General features: G+C 39.8%; 1 protein-coding gene across 2 annotated transcripts in view; it reads right to left on the bottom strand.

Moving 5' to 3' along the window:
• Positions 1-11,552: 11,552 nt before the first annotated feature.
• STYXL2 (serine/threonine/tyrosine interacting like 2) overlaps positions 11,553-22,511 on the bottom strand; it is a 512,965-nt gene continuing 502,006 nt past the window's right edge. For both annotated transcript variants that reach the window (XM_044073098.1, XM_044073099.1), the window contains one exon: positions 11,553-15,300. In XM_044073098.1, coding sequence (XP_043929033.1) covers positions 12,503-15,300 — 2,798 coding nt within the window. In that variant the 3' untranslated portion in view covers positions 11,553-12,502. The remainder of the gene's footprint in view (positions 15,301-22,511) is intronic.

The raw sequence follows: 22,511 nt of genomic DNA, 5'->3' as shown, positions 1-22,511 counted from the left end.
GATTTCAATTCCTTTCTTGTTGGCCTTGCAGAGCATGTCCTCACTAATAATGTCTTTTTCTATCAAGACATTTGTTTTTGGCAGATCAAAGGAACAGCAATGGGAGCATCATTTGCTCCTATTTATGCTGACCTTTTTATGGCTTATATAGAAGAACATATAATCTACAATAGCAGCCACAACATTTACCTTCCAGAAATTGATATCTGGAGGCGGTATTTGGATGATTGCTGGATGGTGTGGAGGGCTGATGTTGATTATTTAACTGAATTTGTCTCATATTTAAATGATAACATATGGGGCTTACAGTTCACTGTCAATTATCATGTTGACACAATAACTTTTCTGGATGTGTTAATAACAAGACAACCAGATGACACTCTCAGTACACAGGTTTTCAGGAAATATCCTGAATACAACACAGTCCTTCACGCATCCAGCTTTCATCCTCCACACATTGCCAAAAACATACCCAAATCGCAGTTTATACGTTTGAGGCGCATATGTTCTAAGGAGGATACTTTCCAAGAAGATAGATGTGGTTTAATCAACAGATTTCGCGCCAGAGGATATTCTATGGGACATGTTTTGCGGGCCAGCAATTGGGCCAATACTTTATCTAGGCAGGAATTGTTATCTTATAAACTTAGGGATCAGAGGACCACACAGCCAATCAGGTTCTTAACAACATATGCTAGGAATTCAGATGTACTCATGAATAGTGTACAGAGAAATTGGACCATTTTGTTAAGTCTACCAGAATTATCAGATATATTACCGGACAAATGTTTATTCTCATTCCGTAAGGGAAAAAGAATCTAGCCTCATGTTTCAATCATTATAAACATACACATTATGCTAGCATTGCACAATTTTCACAAACAACTATGACTGGGGAACCTCTAGTGGGGTGTTTCCCCTGTGGTCATTGTAGTAATTGTGATAAAATTGCTAAATCTAAGGAATTTACTAGTAGGAATCGCCCAAGGGTCTATGACATCTCATTCTTTGCAAATTGCAGCAGTGAATGGCTTATTTATTTGGCCACATGCATTTGTGGCTCCTTTTATGTTGGTCAAACATCTCGTCCTTTAAGACTACGGATTTCTGAACATATGAGCAATATTAAAAATAAGAAAATAAACAATGCATTGTACAAACACACTTTGAAACATCACACTGCTGAATTTTCCTTTATGGTGATTGATTTGGTCAAGGGTATTAAATTTAATAAAACAGGATGGCACTCAATGTTAGACACAAAGGAAAAGAAATGGATTACTAAATTAGGTGCTCTTTTTTCACCTGGATTAAATGAGCAATTTTAATTGAACCAATGGGATATGTTTAAAATACTATTTAAGTTACATCAATCAATTTGTGTTTTTTGTCACTGAAGAAGGCTGTGCTTTTTTGCCAGCCGAAACCGGTCTGAGCTTTTTTGATGTTTATTTAACATTAAAGGATTTTTTATCGGATCCACTTTGGTTGCTGGCTTCATTTTGGCTGTGTGGATGCTTTTGCTTTAGTTGCCGTGCAACTTTTCTCCGTGCAGGAGGATTTTTTGACTGGAACTCAGAAATCACACAGCTTCAGATCCAGTTCTCCAGAAGCTGAAAAATGTTATCAGCCAAGGATGGCTAGTACGACAAACCAGCATGCCACTTGACATATAGAAGTGTTTTCCTTACAGAGACGAGCTTCTGATGGAAGATGGAATCAACATGAAAGGTCCTAAAGTGATAATTCCTACAGCATTACAACAGGAATATATCAAGATTTTGCATCATGGTCACCCAGGTACTGATTCTATCAAAAGAAGGGCAAAAGGCAGGTGTATATCAAAATCTCGAAAGTTTACTTACCCGAACACCTAAACGCCAACACATATTCTGCGAACCGCAAATACACCAAACGCCCTAAACCGCGAATTTCAAAAACTCGAAATGTCAGAGTTGTCCCATCCCACCACCCGCTACATACTACCTACACATACAAACTAAATAAACCACGTACATACACGAACCAAAACCCTACTTCTAACCTAAACTAAACCCTACTTCTAACCCTACACTAAATCCTTCATATACCACCAAGTATGCACTTAAGTTAACCCACACCCTAACCCTAAAGTCCGTAACTATCACACACTTACCTTAAAAAGCTATACCCAAACAAACTAAATAATCCACACACATACACTTAATAAAACCCTACTTCTAACCCAACACTAAATCTAACATACAGTACCATCTATGCACTTACCTTAACCCGCACTCTAAGCCTAAGGTTCGTAACTATCGTACACTTACCTTATGGAGCTATACCACAGAAGGGCCAACCATGATGAACCAACGTTTTGGATTTTGTGCTTCAGGAAGATCGATATTTTCGCGGTTCGATGAAGACATGTCGGCGTTTAGGTGTTCAGGTAAGTAAACGTTTGAGTTTTTAATATAGACCCCAAAAGGCGTAGTATTTTGGCCCTCTATGTCAAAAGATCTAGAGAAGAAAACTCTAGCATGTTCAATTTGTAACAGCACTCAATAGCACCAACAAATAGGACCACTTCAGCTAAACTATATTCCCGAATTACCATGGTCGACAGTTACTCCTGATATTTTTGAACGGAATGGTCAGTATTACTTAGTGTTAGTAGACTCTTATTCAAATTGGTTTGAAATTGACCTTCTTCCTAACTTATTGTCTACCACTGTCACTACAAAATTGAAGAAACTTTTTTCTGTCCATGGTAGTCTCCACAAAGTCATATCTGACAATGGTGCACAGTTTACAAGTCAGCAGTTCAAGAGATTTGCTGAGTCTTGGGACTTTGTCCATGTTACTAGTAGTTCTCAGTATCCACAGTCCAATGGATTAGCTGAGCATGCAGTTCAAAGTGAGAAGTACTTGTTGAAAAAATCCAAGAGAGATGGTACTGTTGTTTTTCTTAACTTACTTAATCTCAGAAACATTCTTCGAGATAATTTGCTTGGTTCACCTGAACAGAGACTGATGTCCAGACAGACTAGAGCAACTCTTCTGATCAGTTAACAATTATTGATACCAAACGCAAAGAACAGAATGGTCAAGACTCAACTTTTGAGAAAATGGCAGTCACAAAAGTTGTACTATGATAAATCCAGCAAACCTCTCAGGCCGTTACGACAAGGAGAGATTGTGAGAATGTAAACATCTAAAGGATATAGCCAAGTGGGAATTGTCAAAAACATTTGTGAAGAACCAAGATCTTACACCTTACAATCTGAAGGAATGGATTTCAGAAGGAATCGGAGACACATATTATCAGTCTCTGAACCAATGATGCAGCAGATCGCCTGCCAGTGACTCTATTTGTCAGAGTGACTACACTTGTTTGAATTCCAGAGGACAGTGTACTTTTCTTCAAGCAATCCTGATGTAATCCCCAAAGTTCCAATTGTAAAAGAATTCCCAGAGACTGTTGCTAAATCCAGTCAAAGTTTTTATGTGACCAGTTCAGGTATAATTTTCAGACCCAATCCGAAATATGCAGTGACTTGGACTTGAATTCATTTGTTGTTAAATGCTGATATGACATCTAGCTTGTAAACAAATATGTTGTTCTCCTATTGCATGTCGAACAAATTAAAGAGGGATGATGTAGATCACTGTGTGTATTGTACCTTGTCAGCCACTGTAGCAACAAGCACACGTGGAGGTGTGATTATTCTAGCTGAGACTGGTAAAACACCACCTATGCTTAAGGATGGGTAGGCAGTGCATATAAGTTACTGAGCACGTGCAAGATCGGTGCCATTTTGTATAGTCAGAGTGAGTGCAGGCATGAATGGAGATGCACATGCGAGTGTGTTTGAAGTAGCAAGTCTGCCAGTTAGATTATGAAGTTTGAAGTATATTTTCCATTTACAACTCCTGATGTGTTTTTGTACAATAAACCACTTACTGTGTATGAATACCCAGCCTCAATGACTCATTTGATACATGAGACATGCAACATCGACCATATGGAGTTTCAGTTTCTAAAAACTTAGTCAACTGATAGGGTCCTATATATATATATATATATATATATATATATATATATATATATATATATATATATGGCTCTACTACTATTCACTGAAAGCACATTTCACTAAAACACATTTGACTGTGCACAATTCACTGAAAGCTCAATTCACTGAAAACACAATTCACTGAAACACATTTCACTGAAAGTTATATATGGCCTTTTCCCCACTGTAGTGCAACCCTGGAGTTAGTATATATAGTAAGGGGTATGTGATGGGCACCACCCCCCACTATTCACTGAAAGCACATTTCACTAAAACACATTTGACTGTGCACAATTCACTGAAAGCTCAATTCACTGAAAACACAATTCACTGAAACACATTTCACTGAAAGTTATATATGGCCTTTTCCCCACTGTAGTGCAACCCTGGAGTTAGTATATATAGTAAGGGGTATGTGATGGGCACCACCCCCCACATTGGGGGGTGTGGGGGGTGTAGCCACCCCACATATTTTAAGTATATATTATGTTCAGAGAACAGTAATATATTGGAATTGCAAGTATCCATGTATGTAGCTCAAAATATTTAAAATATGTGGGGGGGGTGCCCCCCACACCCCCCTTACTATATATACTAACTCCAGGGTCGCACTACAGTGGGGTAAAGGCCATATATAACTTTCAGTGAAATGTGTTTCAGTGAATTGTGTTTTCAGTGAATTGAGTTTTCAGTGAAAAGTGCACACTAATTTGATTTTCAGTGAAATGTGCTTTCAGTGAATAGTAGTAGACCTATATATATATATATATATATATATATATATATATGTGTGTGTGTGTGTGTGTGTGTGTGTGTGTGTATATGTATATATATATATATATATATATATATATATATATATATATATATATATATATATATATATATATATATAAAATATTATCTAGCATTATTTTGAGACCCTGAAGAAATTTTAAAATTCCATTGTTATTGGCATCCCCAAAAACTTTCAAAAAATTATACATTTCTTGGCAAATACTGGATTATCTTTGCTTCTTCCTAATGTTAGATGTATACCTAATAGCTATGAATTCCATTCCCTACAAAATAAATATCTATCCAGTCTATAGACATGCAGTTATGGCATATTGTAAGTGATGGTGTATAAACCTCAGTCTCTAAAAATATATTATAACACTGCATACCTGCATTTTGTTATGATTTTCTGGCTCTTTTGCTTGGCCTCTGGCTAACCATCAGCTGTTTTAGGTCTGTTTCTATTATTCATTTTACACTAGTATCTCTGGTACTACTCCTGGGGAATGAAACTTCTCCGTCTGTGGTTTGGGAAGGGGAGACGGACTGGAGCAGAGTAGGTGGCATATGCTGGGGAATTTTTGTATACTGTAATTGGGCAGAACTACTAACATCACACTCATCACTGCATGCAGCTTCAGTTAGCTACACCCCCATGTCAAATTTTAAATGGAAATATAGCCTGATTGAGCAGAAAAGAGGAATGAAGCCATGACTGTTACCCAGCTGACTGGGATTCAATTAGTATCCCAGCACTGGTGGACCAAGGCATGGAGGGAGAGGGCTGAAGGAGCATGGCCCACTCTTCTCTCCTGGGTGGAGAAAGACTCTGAGGATGTTCAACAAGCAGATGTGGATCTGAAACTGGCAAAACACCACCTATGCTTAAGGATGGGTAGGGAGGGCTGCTTGCTGGCAATGGTCCTTGTAGAAGGAAGGGACAAATGGCTCAGGCAGTCTATTACACACCCCCTTCACTCATGATGAAGGGTGCACACAAGTGAGTGGGGCTTAAAGGTAAAAGTCCGAATCATCCCTAAGTGACAATTTCCCACTAGGTTGACCCTTGCCCTATGGATGGGGAACAAATGGGCAGATTGGTTGGGAGTGTGTTGATTATCACCAGGCAGATAGGACAAAAAACACACACAGACAAAAATTAACAGCAATCTGCTGTGCAATTATGACACTACCCCATCACTGGGAATTTGTCATATCTGACAAGAAGTGTGTCGGGGGGAATCTCATCTTCCTTCCATTGCCAGTGTGAATGTGTCAACAAAAAAGCCACTCTTTTCCACCCCCAAGTGGGTACCTCCACTCTGTGAGCTGCTTATCAAACGTAGGTCATCTGGGTTGTAGTCAGGACACCATCTTTCTGTGTGACAGATGTGGGATCCTGCCTGCACTGTTGCTGATATATAATCATGATATATAGTCACTGTCCCAAAACATTGATTTGTCGGTATGATCTATCACCACTCATGTTGTTCCCTGTTGCTCACTTGTACGCTGTCTATTGTTGATGTTACAAACTCTGTCAGTTCTGATTTACACCGTACTATTACACTATAATCTGCTGTCAATAATTACTGATGCTGTCAGTTGCAGCTCTACTGATTTACACTCTTCTAATTTCAATGTATACGTGTATCTTGTCACCTCACAGTAAGACGCTGTCCGGTTCGATTCTCAGCTAGAGCATCTTCTGCGTGGAGACATGCGTGAATGGGCGTACCTTCGTTGAAGGTTGTGCATCAGGGCTGGCAACTCTGCATGTAAAAATCAACTGCCAATCATTAGCGGACCGGAGTTCCGCTGTGGCGACCCCTAACCGGGAAAAGCCGAAAGACACAACAACAACTTGTATCTTTTATAATCTGCCTTTCTGACACTTACATTCTTTAATATTAAATAGAGTTTGCCAACCATTTTTCCTAGGCCTCTACTGAACATGGGACTTCCCAGCAGATGTTGCTTGCTAACAAATCTAAGTAAGTTAATAAATCAATGAATAAATAGCGAGAAGAACAACATGATGATCTGGATGGGGATTTAGCAAGGAGGTAACAGCAGATCAGCAGAAACTATGGGGTTGAGGCATAAATAATGAAAGAAATGTGACTGAGATTGAAGGATATGTTATGGCAGAAATACTGAATGAGAAGTCCTTAGTGCAAGGAGTTAAATTATTGTGGAGAGATGGAGTTTTAGAAACAAAGGCTTGAAGAAGGTTAACCTTCGCACATGCTAAAAAAATTGCAGCAAGTCTTCAGATTGGGTGTTTTCCATAGTAGAAGGGAAGTAATAAAACTGCAGAGAAAAACAAAGAACCTAAATAGTTCTTAGTGCAGTAAGTGGATTAGTTATGGGGCAGGGCAGGAGGTGTGGGGGATCAGAAGCAGAACTCCTGAGGTGCTGAAAAGTAGAAACAACATGAAACAGCCCTGAAAGACAGAGTTAAAGGGATATAGTGTACAACATTCAGCTATGCTTCTGAGTCACTGCTGACTCTTACAGTGACCTCATGAACAGCTGCTGTCATTCATGGGGGAGGGGATGGAAGTAGAATGCCAGGTGGTGTATATAAAGGACTACATTGAATAGTGGTAACGTAGGAGCAATGCAGGAGTACAGATACATAGGAGGGGCGGGCACAGTTTCTAACTGTGTAACAGAAATAAAGCAATTTTTACAGGATCAGGGGAAAGTACAATGCTTAAAAACAAGTACTCTTAGTTCAGATTGTTTAGATGATATGAGAAAAGGGAACTACAAAACACATAAATACAGTAATAGAAAGGAATTAAGAGTGTGGCTTGGAAGGTAAAAGTAATTATGTAAACTTTGAGTGAGAATGGGAGAAATCCAGTCAGTCTGACTTCACCAGGTAAGTAAGTAGACAGAGAACAGATCCTGGGTGGGTGCAGAAGCTTGTATAACATCCTATAGACTTGGCTTAAGAAACATATGTGGAATAAGTAATTTTATGTAAAATAAGTAAAGGAACCCATTCAAAAGGTTACAGTTATACAGACAACTTAAAGCATGTACAGTCTCTATGAAATGGCAATACCAGCAATGCATATAAGTGTGGTTTTACAGCCTTGTATAATAAATGTACCCAACATCCATACCTCTCAACTATCCCTGATTGTGGCTCAAAACTTTACTCTGTCCTTCCTAAAACGTCTTAAAACTTGTGATTTTGGAAGAAAAGATGTTGAATTCCATTTAAATAATGACATTAATTAGATATTTAGGTATAGACTTCTTTTACTTCAGAAAATGCATGCTAATTCACAGTCTGTTATTCTGTCACTTTTTCAGATTAACAGTATTAAGATTTTAAGAAGTGCACCTGATCGTCCCTGATTATTTATGGATTTGTCACAGATTCTGGTGACAAGAGGTTGAATACTTTGCCTGCATTATTTTTTAAATGAACATATCTCCAAATCCTGCCACTTACACACTTAGAAGAGACATCCTCTTATGGCAATAACAAGATTGTACTTCCCCTTATGAATGAATGATTTCCAAATGTCTGAACAGGTAACTAATCAATCACAAACTATCAACAATAAAATTACCTAAAACAGCACAAGAGTTTAATAATACTGTTGCTTGAACAAGCTCCTATGTACCACTCCATACTTAAATATACTGACTTGATAGTTACTTAAGCAGGGAGAAAGGAGATGCACCATGCAGGAAAGAGCACAATATTTGAATTAAGTGTGATCATACAGTCTTAGTACTATAATAGGAAATGTAATTGGAGAAATGTAATGTCAGGGAACTGAGGGGACAACACCTAAGGAGATGGAAGTCAACAACTTGCAGGCAAACCACACATGCACATACAGAAACACACATATACACACACACACACACACACACACACACACACACACACACACACACACACACACACACACACACATACACACACACACACACGTGAGGGCATGCGAGTAAACATACACACATGCTTAAGACAAACATACACATGCATACTGTGTGTACTTGCGTGCACACATGCATGTGCAAATGCGCACACACACACACACACACACAAAATCACATGCATGCACACATACTGCACATGCATGTGTAAACACGTATATACACACACACACACACACACACACATGCACACATACTGCACATGCATGTGTAAACACGTACACACACACACACACACACACACACACACACACACACACACACACACACACACACATACTGCACATGCATGTGTAAACACGTACACACACACACACACACACACACACACACACACACATGCACACATACTGCACATGCATGTGTAAACACGTACACACACACACACACACACACACACACACACACACACACACACACACACACACACACACACACACATTTACTGGCCAAGGCTGATTTTCATTCCCATGTCATTGTTACTGAAGTGGTATCATATCCTGCAGGGTCACTAAAGTACTTTACAGGCACTGACTGCATTTAGAAAGTCATATGAGTGTATATTCGCAAAGCTGCCATCTTGCTTGACATAAAATAGGTACCAGTTCAAGTTACTGCAAACTACATGCATCTGAGTCAGTGTAAATATGGAAACTTAATATGCACATAATCCACAAACCAACTTGCAGTCTGATTTGTGATCTGTAATGATGTGGCATCATTTTGACTTTATTGATTGTTATACCTTTTGTCTGTGTACTGTTTAAACAAATTTCCTCATACAAAATATAGAATACATTTTCTGATACTAAATATTTCACTCAGTACAAAACAAAGTATACATTTCTGATACTAAATACATGACTAATATTTTTAACACAGTTACAGAAATATAAACAGCCCTAACATTTCAGTTCTGACAATAAAAAGCATCTGAATAGTGTGAATGAAAAAACTGACAGCGATTCCCTTGCAGTGGTTGGCAACTTTGCCTTTGATTTCACTATACATTAATTTCTATCAAAAAATACATCCCTGCAAAACAGGAAATGTGACAAGTAACTTGACAGCTGAAGGGTTAATTTTAAAGATGGGTGAACTTTCTGCAGCTAATTAAATCCACTTTGGATGCAAGCCTGGTAATTTGCATACATTTGCATACTAATTGAATGTCAATGACTAATTTGCATTTCAAACCACCAAGTCTTCTTTTTAAAGAACATTTCTTTTCACTTCTAAGTCTCAAAGGCAGTCAAGTTCCTGTCAGAGGTAGGGGCGTCTTTTTTTTTTTGCATTTCTGTGAAAAACTCATAGCTATGGTTTGGCTACATGTATAACAATGTACTGGTAAACAAAACCTTTTATTAGATTAACAGTAAATTATTAACACAAGACTTTAAAATTCAGACCCATACAAACTGACTGATGAACTGAAATTAAATGCTTAGATAATACGTTAACTTTTTGTTTTTATTTATACCTAAAATGACTTCCATCAACACAATGAAAATTACCTGACATTTTTGGGAAATACTGTATTAACTGTATTAATTACCTACATTTCAGGAAGCCTTTTTGCTAATAACCATTAAGGAAAACGTTGATTCTGGAGCTTAATGGAACCTTCCATGCATTGAAAATCATATTGTATTTTAATGAAATAATTATATTAACTGCATTCATTACCTGCTAAATTTTGGGAGAGAGGCCTTTACGTCTTACTATTGAGGGAAACATTATTTCAAAGCCTCTTATAACTTTCCATGCATGGGTAAACATCACTGCAGAAAACAAAATTTAATTATCTAAATGTTGAAAAATAAACACATTTGGGTTCTAAGCTTCAAAGCAGGCTTAAAAGTTCAGATATGTCCAGTTACACTTTAACGCTGCTGTACCTTTCCTATCAATCAGCTTCCAAAAGAGAATTAAAGTACATTTTTAACTAGCAAATAAATTATTGCTATGCTTTGCCTAACAGCTTCCCCCACCAGGAATTTTCAGCATTTTGACCTTTAACCTTAGTTTAGGAAGCATATGTTAGCAACTACAGGAAATGTTGATGAAGCTCCCAAAAATTCTGACGTGCACTGAACACAGCTGACCTTAATTCATTTCAGTGTTTTAGAAATGTGCATTGCATTGCAGCAATGTATTACTAGTGTTACTTCACTTTAGGTTGTTGAAGTTTAATTGCAGGACGGAAGAAAACAGCCTGGGTTCCAGAAGGAATCAACCTTTAAATATGAAGCCTTCTTGGACAGTAATCCTAACAATAATACTAAAATATACCACAGTGCAATTGAAATGTTTCTCATTATACTTCACAAAAATCCTTCATTTTACATTGAGGAAATTTGTTATGCAGTTTAAAAAATGGTATAAAATTGTTGCATTACTAATAAACTTTGTTCACAGACATATACATTTTATTAGTATTTTGTTATATGTTAGATTTCACATTCTCTCTGTTGCAAGTGTTGGGATCACAGAACTGCAAGCTAAAGTAACAACCATTCAGCTGTGGCTTATGTAAGGCTGAGGCAACTGTCTGTGAGGTCAACTTTCACCACGAGATGGCACTTTACAATATCTTGTCACAATGACAGGCTGCACTGTGCAGAAAAAATGGAATAAAATAACCAGTTTCTGAGCTGCTTTATCTTTTTCAGATTTATTGCTAACAGCTCAAAATCCTAAATGTATTCCTAGAACTGTAACTTAAATCTGATGTTATATGAACTGGATTTTTAAAACCTGGTTGGGTCCACTTTGCAAACTGCTAAATTGGTTGAAATACAGATCAGAACTGGTCAAATGAAAGCATCAATGGAGGAAAGTGTAGATATCATATGAATTGCGCATTGTACTTCGAAGTTATAAATATTTGATTAAGATGCAATATCTCTTCTCAAATTGTGACAGAATTAGGTCCCTTAAATTTTGTAAATATGACCTTCGACTTACCATATTGGCAGCAAAAATGATCAAGAACAAAGCTATAATCTGTGTAAGCTCCTATGGAATAGGACTGTGCCTGAGATCAGCTTGGATAATTTTTAATTTCCAATGAAAAATATACAATATTTTAGCTTCACCAGTTTTAGTCATGTGATGAAGAGTGACATTTGTTATAATGAGAGAATCTTATCATGGGATTACAGTCATATGCAAGACAGAATCATTCTTGGTATGGCAAATGCTCATTGCAAACTGGACCAGCACCACTGAATGCACACAAATGTACTTAGAATAATAATTTTAATTCATTTTATTTCCATGCGTTAGGCACTATCCTGCATCAGGGATGTTTACTGTATGTTATTTCAGTATAGGCTAATAATTTGGGGAGACGTCGGTATTAGCGCTTTGAGCTTCATCTTAAAATGGGATCTCTTAACACAAAAGACACAACTTGATAAGTGTAAATAAGAACGACAGAAAATGTGTCATTGTCTGCTTGTGAGGTGCTTCCATTTCACTTTCATTTTTCAAGGCTTACCAGCAGTACCACTCTGCAGAAGTATAGATTTCCTTCTATCCTGAATGTGATTATGAAAATCAGTGCTAATTTTAATGAGTTTCCTTGTTTGTTTTCCTCACATTCCCAGTGTGAAGTGTTGTCTTTATTCCTGCTGAGTACTTATCTTGCTTCGTATAAGTTTGTCTTTAAACTAATCAGCAGAGAGGCTGGGTTACTATTCCTTTTTTAACCGTTGGAGTTTTGCTCTGGTTTTTTCTTGGTGATTCCTCCATGCAGCAATGGCAGCCTCATCATCCTCCTCCTCATCACCCTCACCTTGCTGTCTTCTTTCCATTGTTGCTGGCTTTAGTCTGGATGCTCTTCTTCGCATGGAACTTCCTTCTTCGTTATCAACGTTATCCTCACTGTTAACTGGACTTGTTCTGTTTCCATCTTCTGCTTTTGAAAAACTTTGTGTAAACTTCCTTTTTGTTGCTAATTCAGATAAATCTTGATTTTCTGTGTTTTCACCCTCTTTGGGACAGTATGGTCTTATTCGACTTGTAGCAGTGTCAGTGGATTCTGGTTCAAGATACTGGTTTGTTTCTGGTGCCCTTCTGAAAGAAGTGAGTGTAGGGTTTTTATCTGTTGAATGGGAAAACTCTTCTGGCTTTACTTTGTGGGAATTGAATACTTCTCTTTCTGTTTCTGTTAGAGGTGAGTATCTTGATGTAATACGTAAGTCACTGTCTTTCATTAGGTATGGTGAAGTGAAACCTCTTGAAGTATTTGCATTAAGTCGTGAGGAACTGAAAGATGGTGTCTCAAGATCTGACTGTTTAAGAGCCGATGTTCTGCTTAGTTTTGCATCCAGTGTGTCTGTTTTATCATATTTGGGTGTTGTGTAGTCTGCTGTTAAGCCACTAAGCCATTTACTAACATTGCTTGTGCTTTCTGTGCTCTTAGTGGTAGGGCTTGAAAAGTGCCCCGAAAGATTTGAAACTGTGTCAGAGTTATCATGATCTAAAAAGGAAGCACTGTCCTCATTTTCATCCTCACCTTCACCTCTGACCTTCTTTTTCTTGAATAAGGTGCTTCGTTTATTATCAGCTGCAATTTTTTCCATTTTGTATGCAGACATTTTTCCTGAAAACTCAGTCTTCATTTCCTTTTCTTTTCTGTTAAGCTCTTTAAGATTAACTTCATCAGCAAACAGACTATAGAGTGGCTTGCTTGTGCTCCGAATTTTATCTCTTGTACCATAGTCTTTAGACCTATTACTTGATAAACTATTACAGGAAAGTACAGAATGGGTGTCATCAGCTCTTGGGTTTTTCTTATGCAGAAGTGAATTGCTGTAAGATGCACCACTCTGCATACTGAGCATGGAAACCTTATCATCCTCAGTGGTTCTTCCAAATTCTTCCAACTTTGGACCATTGCTCATTACAGATGATGCCCGTGACTGCATCATAATTTCATTTTGCTTTTGTGCAATTGTTTCTACAACCACATTGGCAATCCAGTTTTGTATGCTGGCTAATGAAACTGAGTCATTAGGCCCTACTTGAATGTTGGGCAGAGGAAGAACTGGGGTCTGATTCAGTGCAGAAGCTTGAGAAACTGCAGATCTGTTGCTTTGCATACTCAGCATAGAAACTGTATCATCTGCAACACTTCTTGTAGACATCATTGGCCAAAATGTAGACAATGGGATGCTACCACTTACCGAGCTGTCTGTTTCAAATCCACAGAGGGACTGACTCTCTTCTAGATTTTGTCTGGAACGCTCTAGAACCTCAGCACGCCTTTGTTTCCTTCTGACTGAAGCAGCATCTTCACCCTTGGTTAATTCGACAATCTCATCTTTGTTCTCTGTACCCAACTGCTTTTGCCTTTTCAGTTTCCAGTTCTGGTAAGCTGTCAGGTTGACTTCTGATATGGGTTTCTCTCCCTCTTCTCCTTGGTCCTCATTACTTTTTGTTTTGCTGCCATCAGTTGATTCAGATTTATTTTTGTGCCAGCCAAACTGGATTCTTTTGATCTTCCACCTTTCCAGAGGAGTAAGTTTATCTTTGTTCTTTTTGCAGAAATTGAACAAAGAGCTTGTATCAGAGAAAAGACTCTCCTCATCAATGTCAGTTTTTCTTTCTCCTTTTTCAGAAACAACCTTAGTGTTATCATTTTCTTCCTTACCAGATCTGTACCTTTCTGCTGCTTCTGTTTCAATTTCCTTAAGCCTCTGGTTCCACATGTCCCAGCTGCTGTCTTCTGTGGATGTAGAATCATACCTTCTTCTACCTTGCCTGTTTATTCCACTGGCTTCTAGTTGCTGCTTTAAGATTTGAATGTCAAGGCTGCTCACACTTTCTATATCACTGAACTGGCTGGGTGAGTACCTTCCTGCTACTGACGATTCGCCATCGTCACTCATGTATGTTGCATTTCTGCATTGCCATTCCTTAATCATCTTGTATAAATCATTATCATCCTCGCCTTGTTCAGGAAGTTCTGCCAGCCTGCTGGCTTGCATGCTGTTTGCAGGTTCACTTGGCGGTAGTCCTTGCTGTTTCCTCCATTCCTGATACAACTGTTCTTCCTCATCTTCATCTATGAGTGTGGGGCGTTTTGAAGCCACACTCCTTTTTGCTGCTGAGCTTAAAACGCTGCCTAGACTGCTAGATGTATCCTCTTCCTCCACTGAGATAGAATGCACTTTTGCTCCCATGATGCTTCCTGTATCTTCCTCTTCTGCTAGCATAGACTGTGCTTTTCTATCAATAACTGAACTTTGGCTTAAGGTGTCACATTCATCACTCTCTTCTGAAGCGAACTCTTCTTGTCGCTCCTCCATCAATAATTCATTCAGTTCTCGGAGCTGCTTCAGAAAACCCTCATTTGGGTTTATGGGCCGCTTCTTCCGTATGGTCATCAGTGCCTCCATGACAGTCATGTGATGGAAGATCATCAGATAACTTGTAATAAATGTAGCAGAACGACTGACTCCCATGACACTACTGACAAGAATTTTTCCTACAAGACAGCAAACACAGGATGTTTATTGACATGGACATCTTATGAGTTGAATATATATTTTAAATCTATTAGAATTTTTGAGTTTCTCTGTCATTCATATTCTGACTAGACAACCTCTGTGTTCAGTTTTCTAAGCTACATGCATTAAAATATGTGGAAAAGACCTGGCATTCAGTCCATATCACTGATTACTAAATACTTGCCTTGACACTGAAGAAGTTTCACATTTTTTTATGACTATGTGATTGGGCAGTTTTGTCCGATAAAGACACTCAGAATGCTCCATTCCTCTTGCAGTGAATATGCCTTCATCAACACACATTGCATGCAATGATTATGGTGATATATTTTAAAGAGTTTCAAAAGTAGTGAGCATAATATTTTAATTTAGAGCTCTTTTTAGACTTACCTAGCAAGAACAAAACAACAGTTTCACCATAATGTGTTACATTAGAAATACTAGTTATTCAGGTAAAGGTAAGGAAATTATAACATAATTAATCTGACAGCTAGTGTAGAGGACTAAGGCTATGAGCATTTAATGAGCTAATTGCTGTGGTACAGGGTTGGATTTCCTCAGCCTTTGTTTGTATGCTAGGTAAACTTGAGCAAGTCACTTAACCAGACTATGCTTTGGGGCAATTTGGAATTTGGGATAGGCTTTTCAACAGGATCCTGGACTGCATGCTAAGTAACTACAAATGAACTAGCTGCATTCAAATACCCCTGCGTCTGGGTAATTATGTAGAATGTTATTAAGCTGACCTTCTCCACCACATTAATTAATATTCAGCACTGCCTCTTTCTGTCTTTCTTACAATGGCCTGTCCTTTATATAGGACTTAGTGGGACTATCAAGCTAACAAATTTCAAATAAAGTAAAATAAAATAAATAAGTGAATGAGTGAATGTAGGTATGCACACATTTATGACAGCGCTTTTGGGTCTGTTTAACATGTAGGATTTTATTTAATTTAATGTTTACTAATTGTCTAAGACTTGCCAGGCATAAGTCATTATTTTCATTGTTGACACACGATTTCCTTGGAGTCACATTGCATGTGAAAGGAAACCGTGGGAATATGACAGTTGCTTGCATGACCTTCATCATCCACTTCCTATAAAGGTTGGTATGTGCAGTCAGTTTGCTCAGTGTGGCATTGTGCAAGAAGCAGCCAAATACAGGCATGTTGTGATTCCTATACCTACTAGTAATATGGAGAAGCAAGAAAAACAGTATAGGAACTGGTGTATGTAAATGACTATATAATGACATACAAATTAAGATAGAGTATAATGAATGCAAAATACACAGGTGGGCATCTTTAAAAGCAGGTCATGATTCATTGTGACATGGTGCATTAAGTCCACAGCAAGTTGTGCATTATTTCAAGTGCAAAAAAAGACACATGGGAACAAGTAAAGGTGCTCATTGCAGCAACAGCATTCATGATGCAGTACTTAGTGTCGCTACTTTGCCCCCGGTAACATAGCACTCTGGCAGGCAGCACAAATGAATATGGTGCTTGCAATGCAGTACATATCGCTATGTAACCAACTAGCAGCTAACAGACCCTTTTTTGGGTAGGCAGAAAGTACAGTTGTGTACCTACCATAAATGTAGATGTTCGAGTGTATTCACTGTTGCAGTCATTACACTTGGGTTATCCTGCTGGCAGGCTACCCACAGTCAGTCTGAATTCCAAAGTCCTGGTCCGACATCGGTTGCTGACACCTCTTCCCTGACGTCAGTGAGCCAGGGGTATAAAAGATGCAGCAGACGCCATTTTCTTCAGTTTTTCTTGCCCCAGATGTCAGGTGCTCCCAAAAGGGTAGGCTAAAAAAACATTGCTTATAAAAGCATGCACTAAAATAAACAATACCTTCATCTACAAGCAAATACGCCATGTAGGTTGTATAGAATAGAGAAGTACAGATAAATCCCAGCAAAGAAAGGCGGATGGTGGGTGAGTAACCTGGACTGCAACAGTGAATACACTTGAACATCTACATTTATGGTAGGTACACAACTGTACTATGTTCATCATGTTTCACTGTTGCAGTCATTACACTTGGGTTGAATTCCAAAGCTTAGGTTGGGCGGCTGGGTCTAAATAGAATTATGAGTGGCTATAAGGCCCTGCAGAACTGCAGTGGCAAAGCCTGCTCTGGATTTAGAGTAAAGAGGTAAGTGGTAGTGCTTAGTAAAAGTGTGCACTGAAGTCCAAGTTGCAGCCTCCAAAATATCCTTGGTTGGTACTCCTCTGAGGAAGGCTGCTGAGGTGGCTGCTGCCCTGGTAGAATGAGATCTAATGCCCTTAGGCACTGATTTGCCATGTTGCGAATAGCAGAAATGAATGCAGTGTCATATCCATTTTGAAATAGTCTGCTTTGAGATGGCCTTTCCTTGTGATCCTGCAGCATATGCCACTAAAAATTGCTCAGTCTTTCTGAAAGCCTTAGTTTTGTCCAAGTAGAAGCATAGCTGTCTGTGTATGTCCAAAGAATGCAGAAGTCTTTCCCCTTTATTCTGTGGGTTTGGGTAAAAAGTAGACAAATGAATGGTTTGGTTAAGAGCCACACTGGACACTACCTTAGGCATAAATGTTGGGTTTGTCCTTAGAGAAACCCTGTCCAGATGGAAGATAATAAAAGGTTCCACAGCCATTAATGCCTGTAACTCTGAGACTCTTCTTGCTGAAGTTATCGCTAGGAGCAGAGCTGTTTTCCATGATAAGAATTTAATCTCAGCTGTATTGGCTGGCTCAAAAGGAGGCAGTGTAAGTTTTTCCAAGACAAAACTGAGGTCTCATGCAGGTATTGGTGCTCTCCTTGGAGGTCTTATGTTTTTGGCCCCCCTGAGGTACTGCCTAAGCAATGGATGTGAAAAAATAGGTGGGTCTGTATTGTAATGAGCTGAAATGGCAGATGCATGGATCTTAATAGATGAGAAGGATAGGCCTTTGTCCAGCATCTCAGTTAGATATTGTAAAATCTGAGGAATATTTGGAACAAGCATGTCAATTCCTTGTGCCTGGTTCCAAGCACAGAATCTCTTCCATTTTTCTGCATAAGATTTTCTGGTGCTGGGCCTCCTGGCCTCCAAAATGACATCCATAACCGCTTTAGAGAGAGGTGTATTCTGAATGGTTACACTATCCGCCATGCAGCTAGATTTAGGGTTCTGAGTTGGCTGTGCAGGATTGGATTGTTTTATTGGGTCAGTAAATGAGGAATTTGAGGCAATGTCCAGGCTGGGCCTTGAGACAACCTCCTTAGGATTGGGTACCAGTGTTGGCGTGGCCAATCCGGGGCAATTAGTACCATGTGTGGTTTCTCTTGTCTGACCTTTAGGAGTACCTTGGGGGGGAGAGGCAGTGGAGGGAAGGCATATACTGTAAGGTTGTTCCAGCTGAATGACAAGGCATCCACTTTCCATGCTTGTTTGTGATAAGTCCTTGTGCAGAATCTCTGAAGTTGGCAGTTGTGAGGGGAGGCAAAAAGATCTATGTCTGGGCATCCCCATTTCCTTGTTATCATGTTGAAGATTTGTGGATCTAGTTTCCACTCATGAGGATCCATGAGGTTTCTGCTTAGTTCGTCTGCCAGAGCATTTGTTTTTCCTGGCAGGAATTGTGCTTGCAGGTGTACTTGGTAAGTCAATGCTGTGTTCCACAAAATCATGGATAGTCTGCAGAGGGGGTAGGAATGTGTGCCCCCTTGCTTGTTTATGTACCACATGACTGTGGTGTTGTCCATCTTTATCAGCAGCTGCCCTGGATGAAGTAGGTTGTCGAAGGCTGTCAGGGCATTTTGTGCAGCTAGCATCTCTTTTTGATTGATGTGAAGATGCCTTTGGTTTGCGGGCCATGTGCCCTGAATACATTTTCCTGCCATGTGGGCCCCCCAGGCATAATCTGATGCATCTGTTGTTAGTGTTTGCCTGGCTGTGGGTAAAGTGAATGGCTTTCCCTTGTTGTGGTGACAGGCCTGTACCCACCATCGAAACTCCTGTTGCAGGCAGGGAATGAGTGAAATTAATGATTCCAAGCTGTGGCAATGTTGAGTCCAAACACTTTTTAGATACCATTGTAGTTTCCTCATATGCAGTCTTGCATATGGAATTAGCAGAATGCAGGATGCCATGTAGCCCAGAGCCTGTAGAATTTTTCTTGCAGATAGCTGGGTCTTTGCTGCCATGCTTTTGAAGTAAGAAGTCAGTTGCCTTTGTTTGTCTGGCGTGAGATAAGCCATCTGGGCAGTTGTATTTACGCTTGCACCCAGGAATATTATCTCTTGAGAGGGTACTAATTTTGATTTCTTTCCGTTTACTGTGTACCGTAGGCAAATTGGTAATCTTTTTACAAACGCCAGATGCTTTAGTAGAATGTCTTTGGTCTCTGCTTGAATAAGGCAGTCATCCAAGTAGGGATATATTTGAATTCCTCTTTGTCTGCAAAATGCAATTACTGGTGCCAGGCATTTTGTGAAGACCCTGGGCGCAGTAGATAAGCCAAATGGGCAGTGCAGTGAATTGGTAGTGCATTGAGTCAGCTATGAATCTGAGGTATCTTCTGCAAGATTGCCTGATTGGGACATGCAGGTATGCTTCTTTGAGGTCCAAAGTTACAAGCCAAGCCTTCTTGCCCAGCATGGGCAGAAGCTGCTGCAGAGTCAACATTTTGAATTTCGGAATGTCCAGGAAAGTATTTAGAATAGACAGGTCCAGAATTGGTCTCCATACTTTGTCCTTTCTTGGTACTAAGAAAAGTCTTGAGCAAAATCCTTGTCCCTGCTCTTGTTGTGGCACTGGCTGAATAGCCCTCATGTCCATGAGAGATGAAACTTGTTTTTGTGCCTCTGCCCATTGATTGTGTGGCAGGTCTGGCATACCTTTTGCCTTTGGAAGGGTGTGAAAGTTGAACCTGTAGCCCTGAGAGACTATATTTAAGACCCATTTGTCCTGGGTGATCATGTGCCAATTTTGTGAAAAAAGTGCTAGCTTTCTCCCTAAGGGTGCTGCCAAAAGATAAATGCTTGGCATTGGCAGAGGGAAGTCATTGGGACTGTTTCCTAAACTGCTGTGATTTGTCTGCTCTGCTTTTGGAGGTAGAAGCACCCCATTGTTTGGGCCTGTATGAGCCCTGGGGCTGTTGTCTGACTCTAGGGAGTCTGTATCTGCCTCTTTGTGGCCTGTCTGACATGGGAAAGGACTAATTCTTAGAAGGCCAGTTCCTGCTAAATCTGGGGGCTGTACCTGTAAGAAATCCTTTACTGTCTGCATAGATTTAGCTTTATCCTCCATTTTCTTCAACACCTCTTCTGCTTTAACACCAAACAAAGTATCATGCTGTAATGGAGCATCCAATAATTTTGCTTTAACATGATCAGGCAGAGTCTGTTCCTTTAACCAAGCATGCCTTCTAATGACAGAACCTGTTACAGCGGCCCTGCAAGAGGCCTCCAGTGAATCATAACCACATTGCAAAGTATGCTTTCCCACTTGTTCAGCTGCATGCAATAAATCCTGCATTTCCTTGTTCTCAGAACATTCAGAATTTGTCAACATTTTCTGTTTAAGCAGAGACATTAGGTACGGCTGATATTTAAGCATATGAAACTGACAATTTAAAGCCCTTACAGCCAAGGTAGCAGAAGTGTAAACTTTTTCCCCCATCTGTCCAGTGCCCTTGAATCTCTATCTGAGGGGACAGGGTTTTTTGCAGTAGCGGCCTTGACCCCTTTGGGACCCTGAGAAATAATTTCTGGGTCAGCAGCAGGGTTTTTATATAGAAATTTATGAGAATCTGGAACCCTGTAGTATCTGTCTGGCTTAACAGGTGCAGGAGGTAAAGAGTCGGGAGACAGGCCGGACTCTGAAAATACATCATCTACAATGTCTAGAACAGGTGGAATAGCAAGAGGTCTGTGCTGAGGTAGTAAAAGAAAGTCTCTGAACCTTTTGTTAGAATCTGAGTAATCTTGGCTCTCCCAGTGGAAATGCTCCCTCATGGTATGCAAGGTTTCCCTAAAGGAGTAATCCTCAGGAGGAGAAGCTGAAGGAATAGATTCTTCAGCATCAGAATCCTCATAGGAAGGAATAGAGTATCCCTGTTCTGAAGAGGAGTCAGAGGAAATGGAAACATGGTCAGAAGAATCCTATTCAGTGTCTTGCCTAGGCCTCTTATCAGGAGGGGGATGGGCACCCCTGATCAAAGTAATTAGGTCTTCGCCGCGGCCATTTTGAGCAACTGTTTCTTAGGCATGGAAGTCTGCCCTGGAGAATGCTGTACTTGTTTCCTTGCCTTTAAAATTGTTTTAGACTTTGTCTTGGATGCTGAAGTTGGCTTGATATAAAGCTGTGTAGGTCTGAAAACACTCTCAGAAGCTGATGCCTGCTCAGCAGCTCCGGACCCATCTGAGGGATTAGTTTCCGAAGGCCCAATACCTTGAGTATCCAGAGGCCTAGTTATCTCCACGTGGGAGTCGGAGGCGGCCTGTGGCTCTGAGGTAGTGGGTGTCAGGGGCTGCGAAAGCATCTCACTGAGAACTGGCGAACCGGCGACTGGCCTAGAAGAGGCTTCGTTGTTGGTTTTGGACCTTGGATGCCTGTCCTTTTCTTTTTCATTGCGCTTTTTATGAACTCCGGTCATCAGCTGTTCCGACGGCATTATATAGTTAAACCTTCAGCCAAAGTAATGAAAAGCAAAATCGTACCGACGCTTAATAGTGCGTTGGTTAAATCTATCACAAATCCAACAACTAGCAACGTCGTGGTCAGGGCCTAGGCAAGGAATACAGTAAGAATGAAAATCCTTATGAGGTATTTGCTTCCCACAAGAAATACAACTGTTAACTTTTTCTGACATCGGTCTGGAGCAAGAAAAAAGTTTCCCCAACAGGGTATTTAGCTTTATTGAAGACTTTGGATCTGAAATTCAATTTCGAAAATCTCAGGAGTCGGCCGACCGGCACTTGCAAACTGCTTTTGCTTCGGGCACCTTGCGGCAAGAAAGACTGAAGAAAATGGCGTCGGCTGCATCTTTTATACCCCTGGTGCACTGACGTCAGGGAAAAGGTGACAGCAACCGATGCAGGACCAGGACTTTGGAATTCAGGCCGACTGTGGGTAGCCTGCCAGCAGGATAACCCAAGTGTAATGATTGCAACAGTGAAACACGATGAACATCTATCATTACGATATTGGC

Source organism: Protopterus annectens, chromosome 5.part1 (genome assembly GCF_019279795.1).
Source record: "Protopterus annectens isolate FY-2018-M chromosome 5.part1, PAN1.0, whole genome shotgun sequence".
NCBI classification, from domain to species: domain Eukaryota; kingdom Metazoa; phylum Chordata; order Ceratodontiformes; family Protopteridae; genus Protopterus; species Protopterus annectens.
The sequence above is the reverse complement of the archived record's forward strand: the minus strand, read 5'-3'. Positions and strand labels throughout refer to the sequence as shown.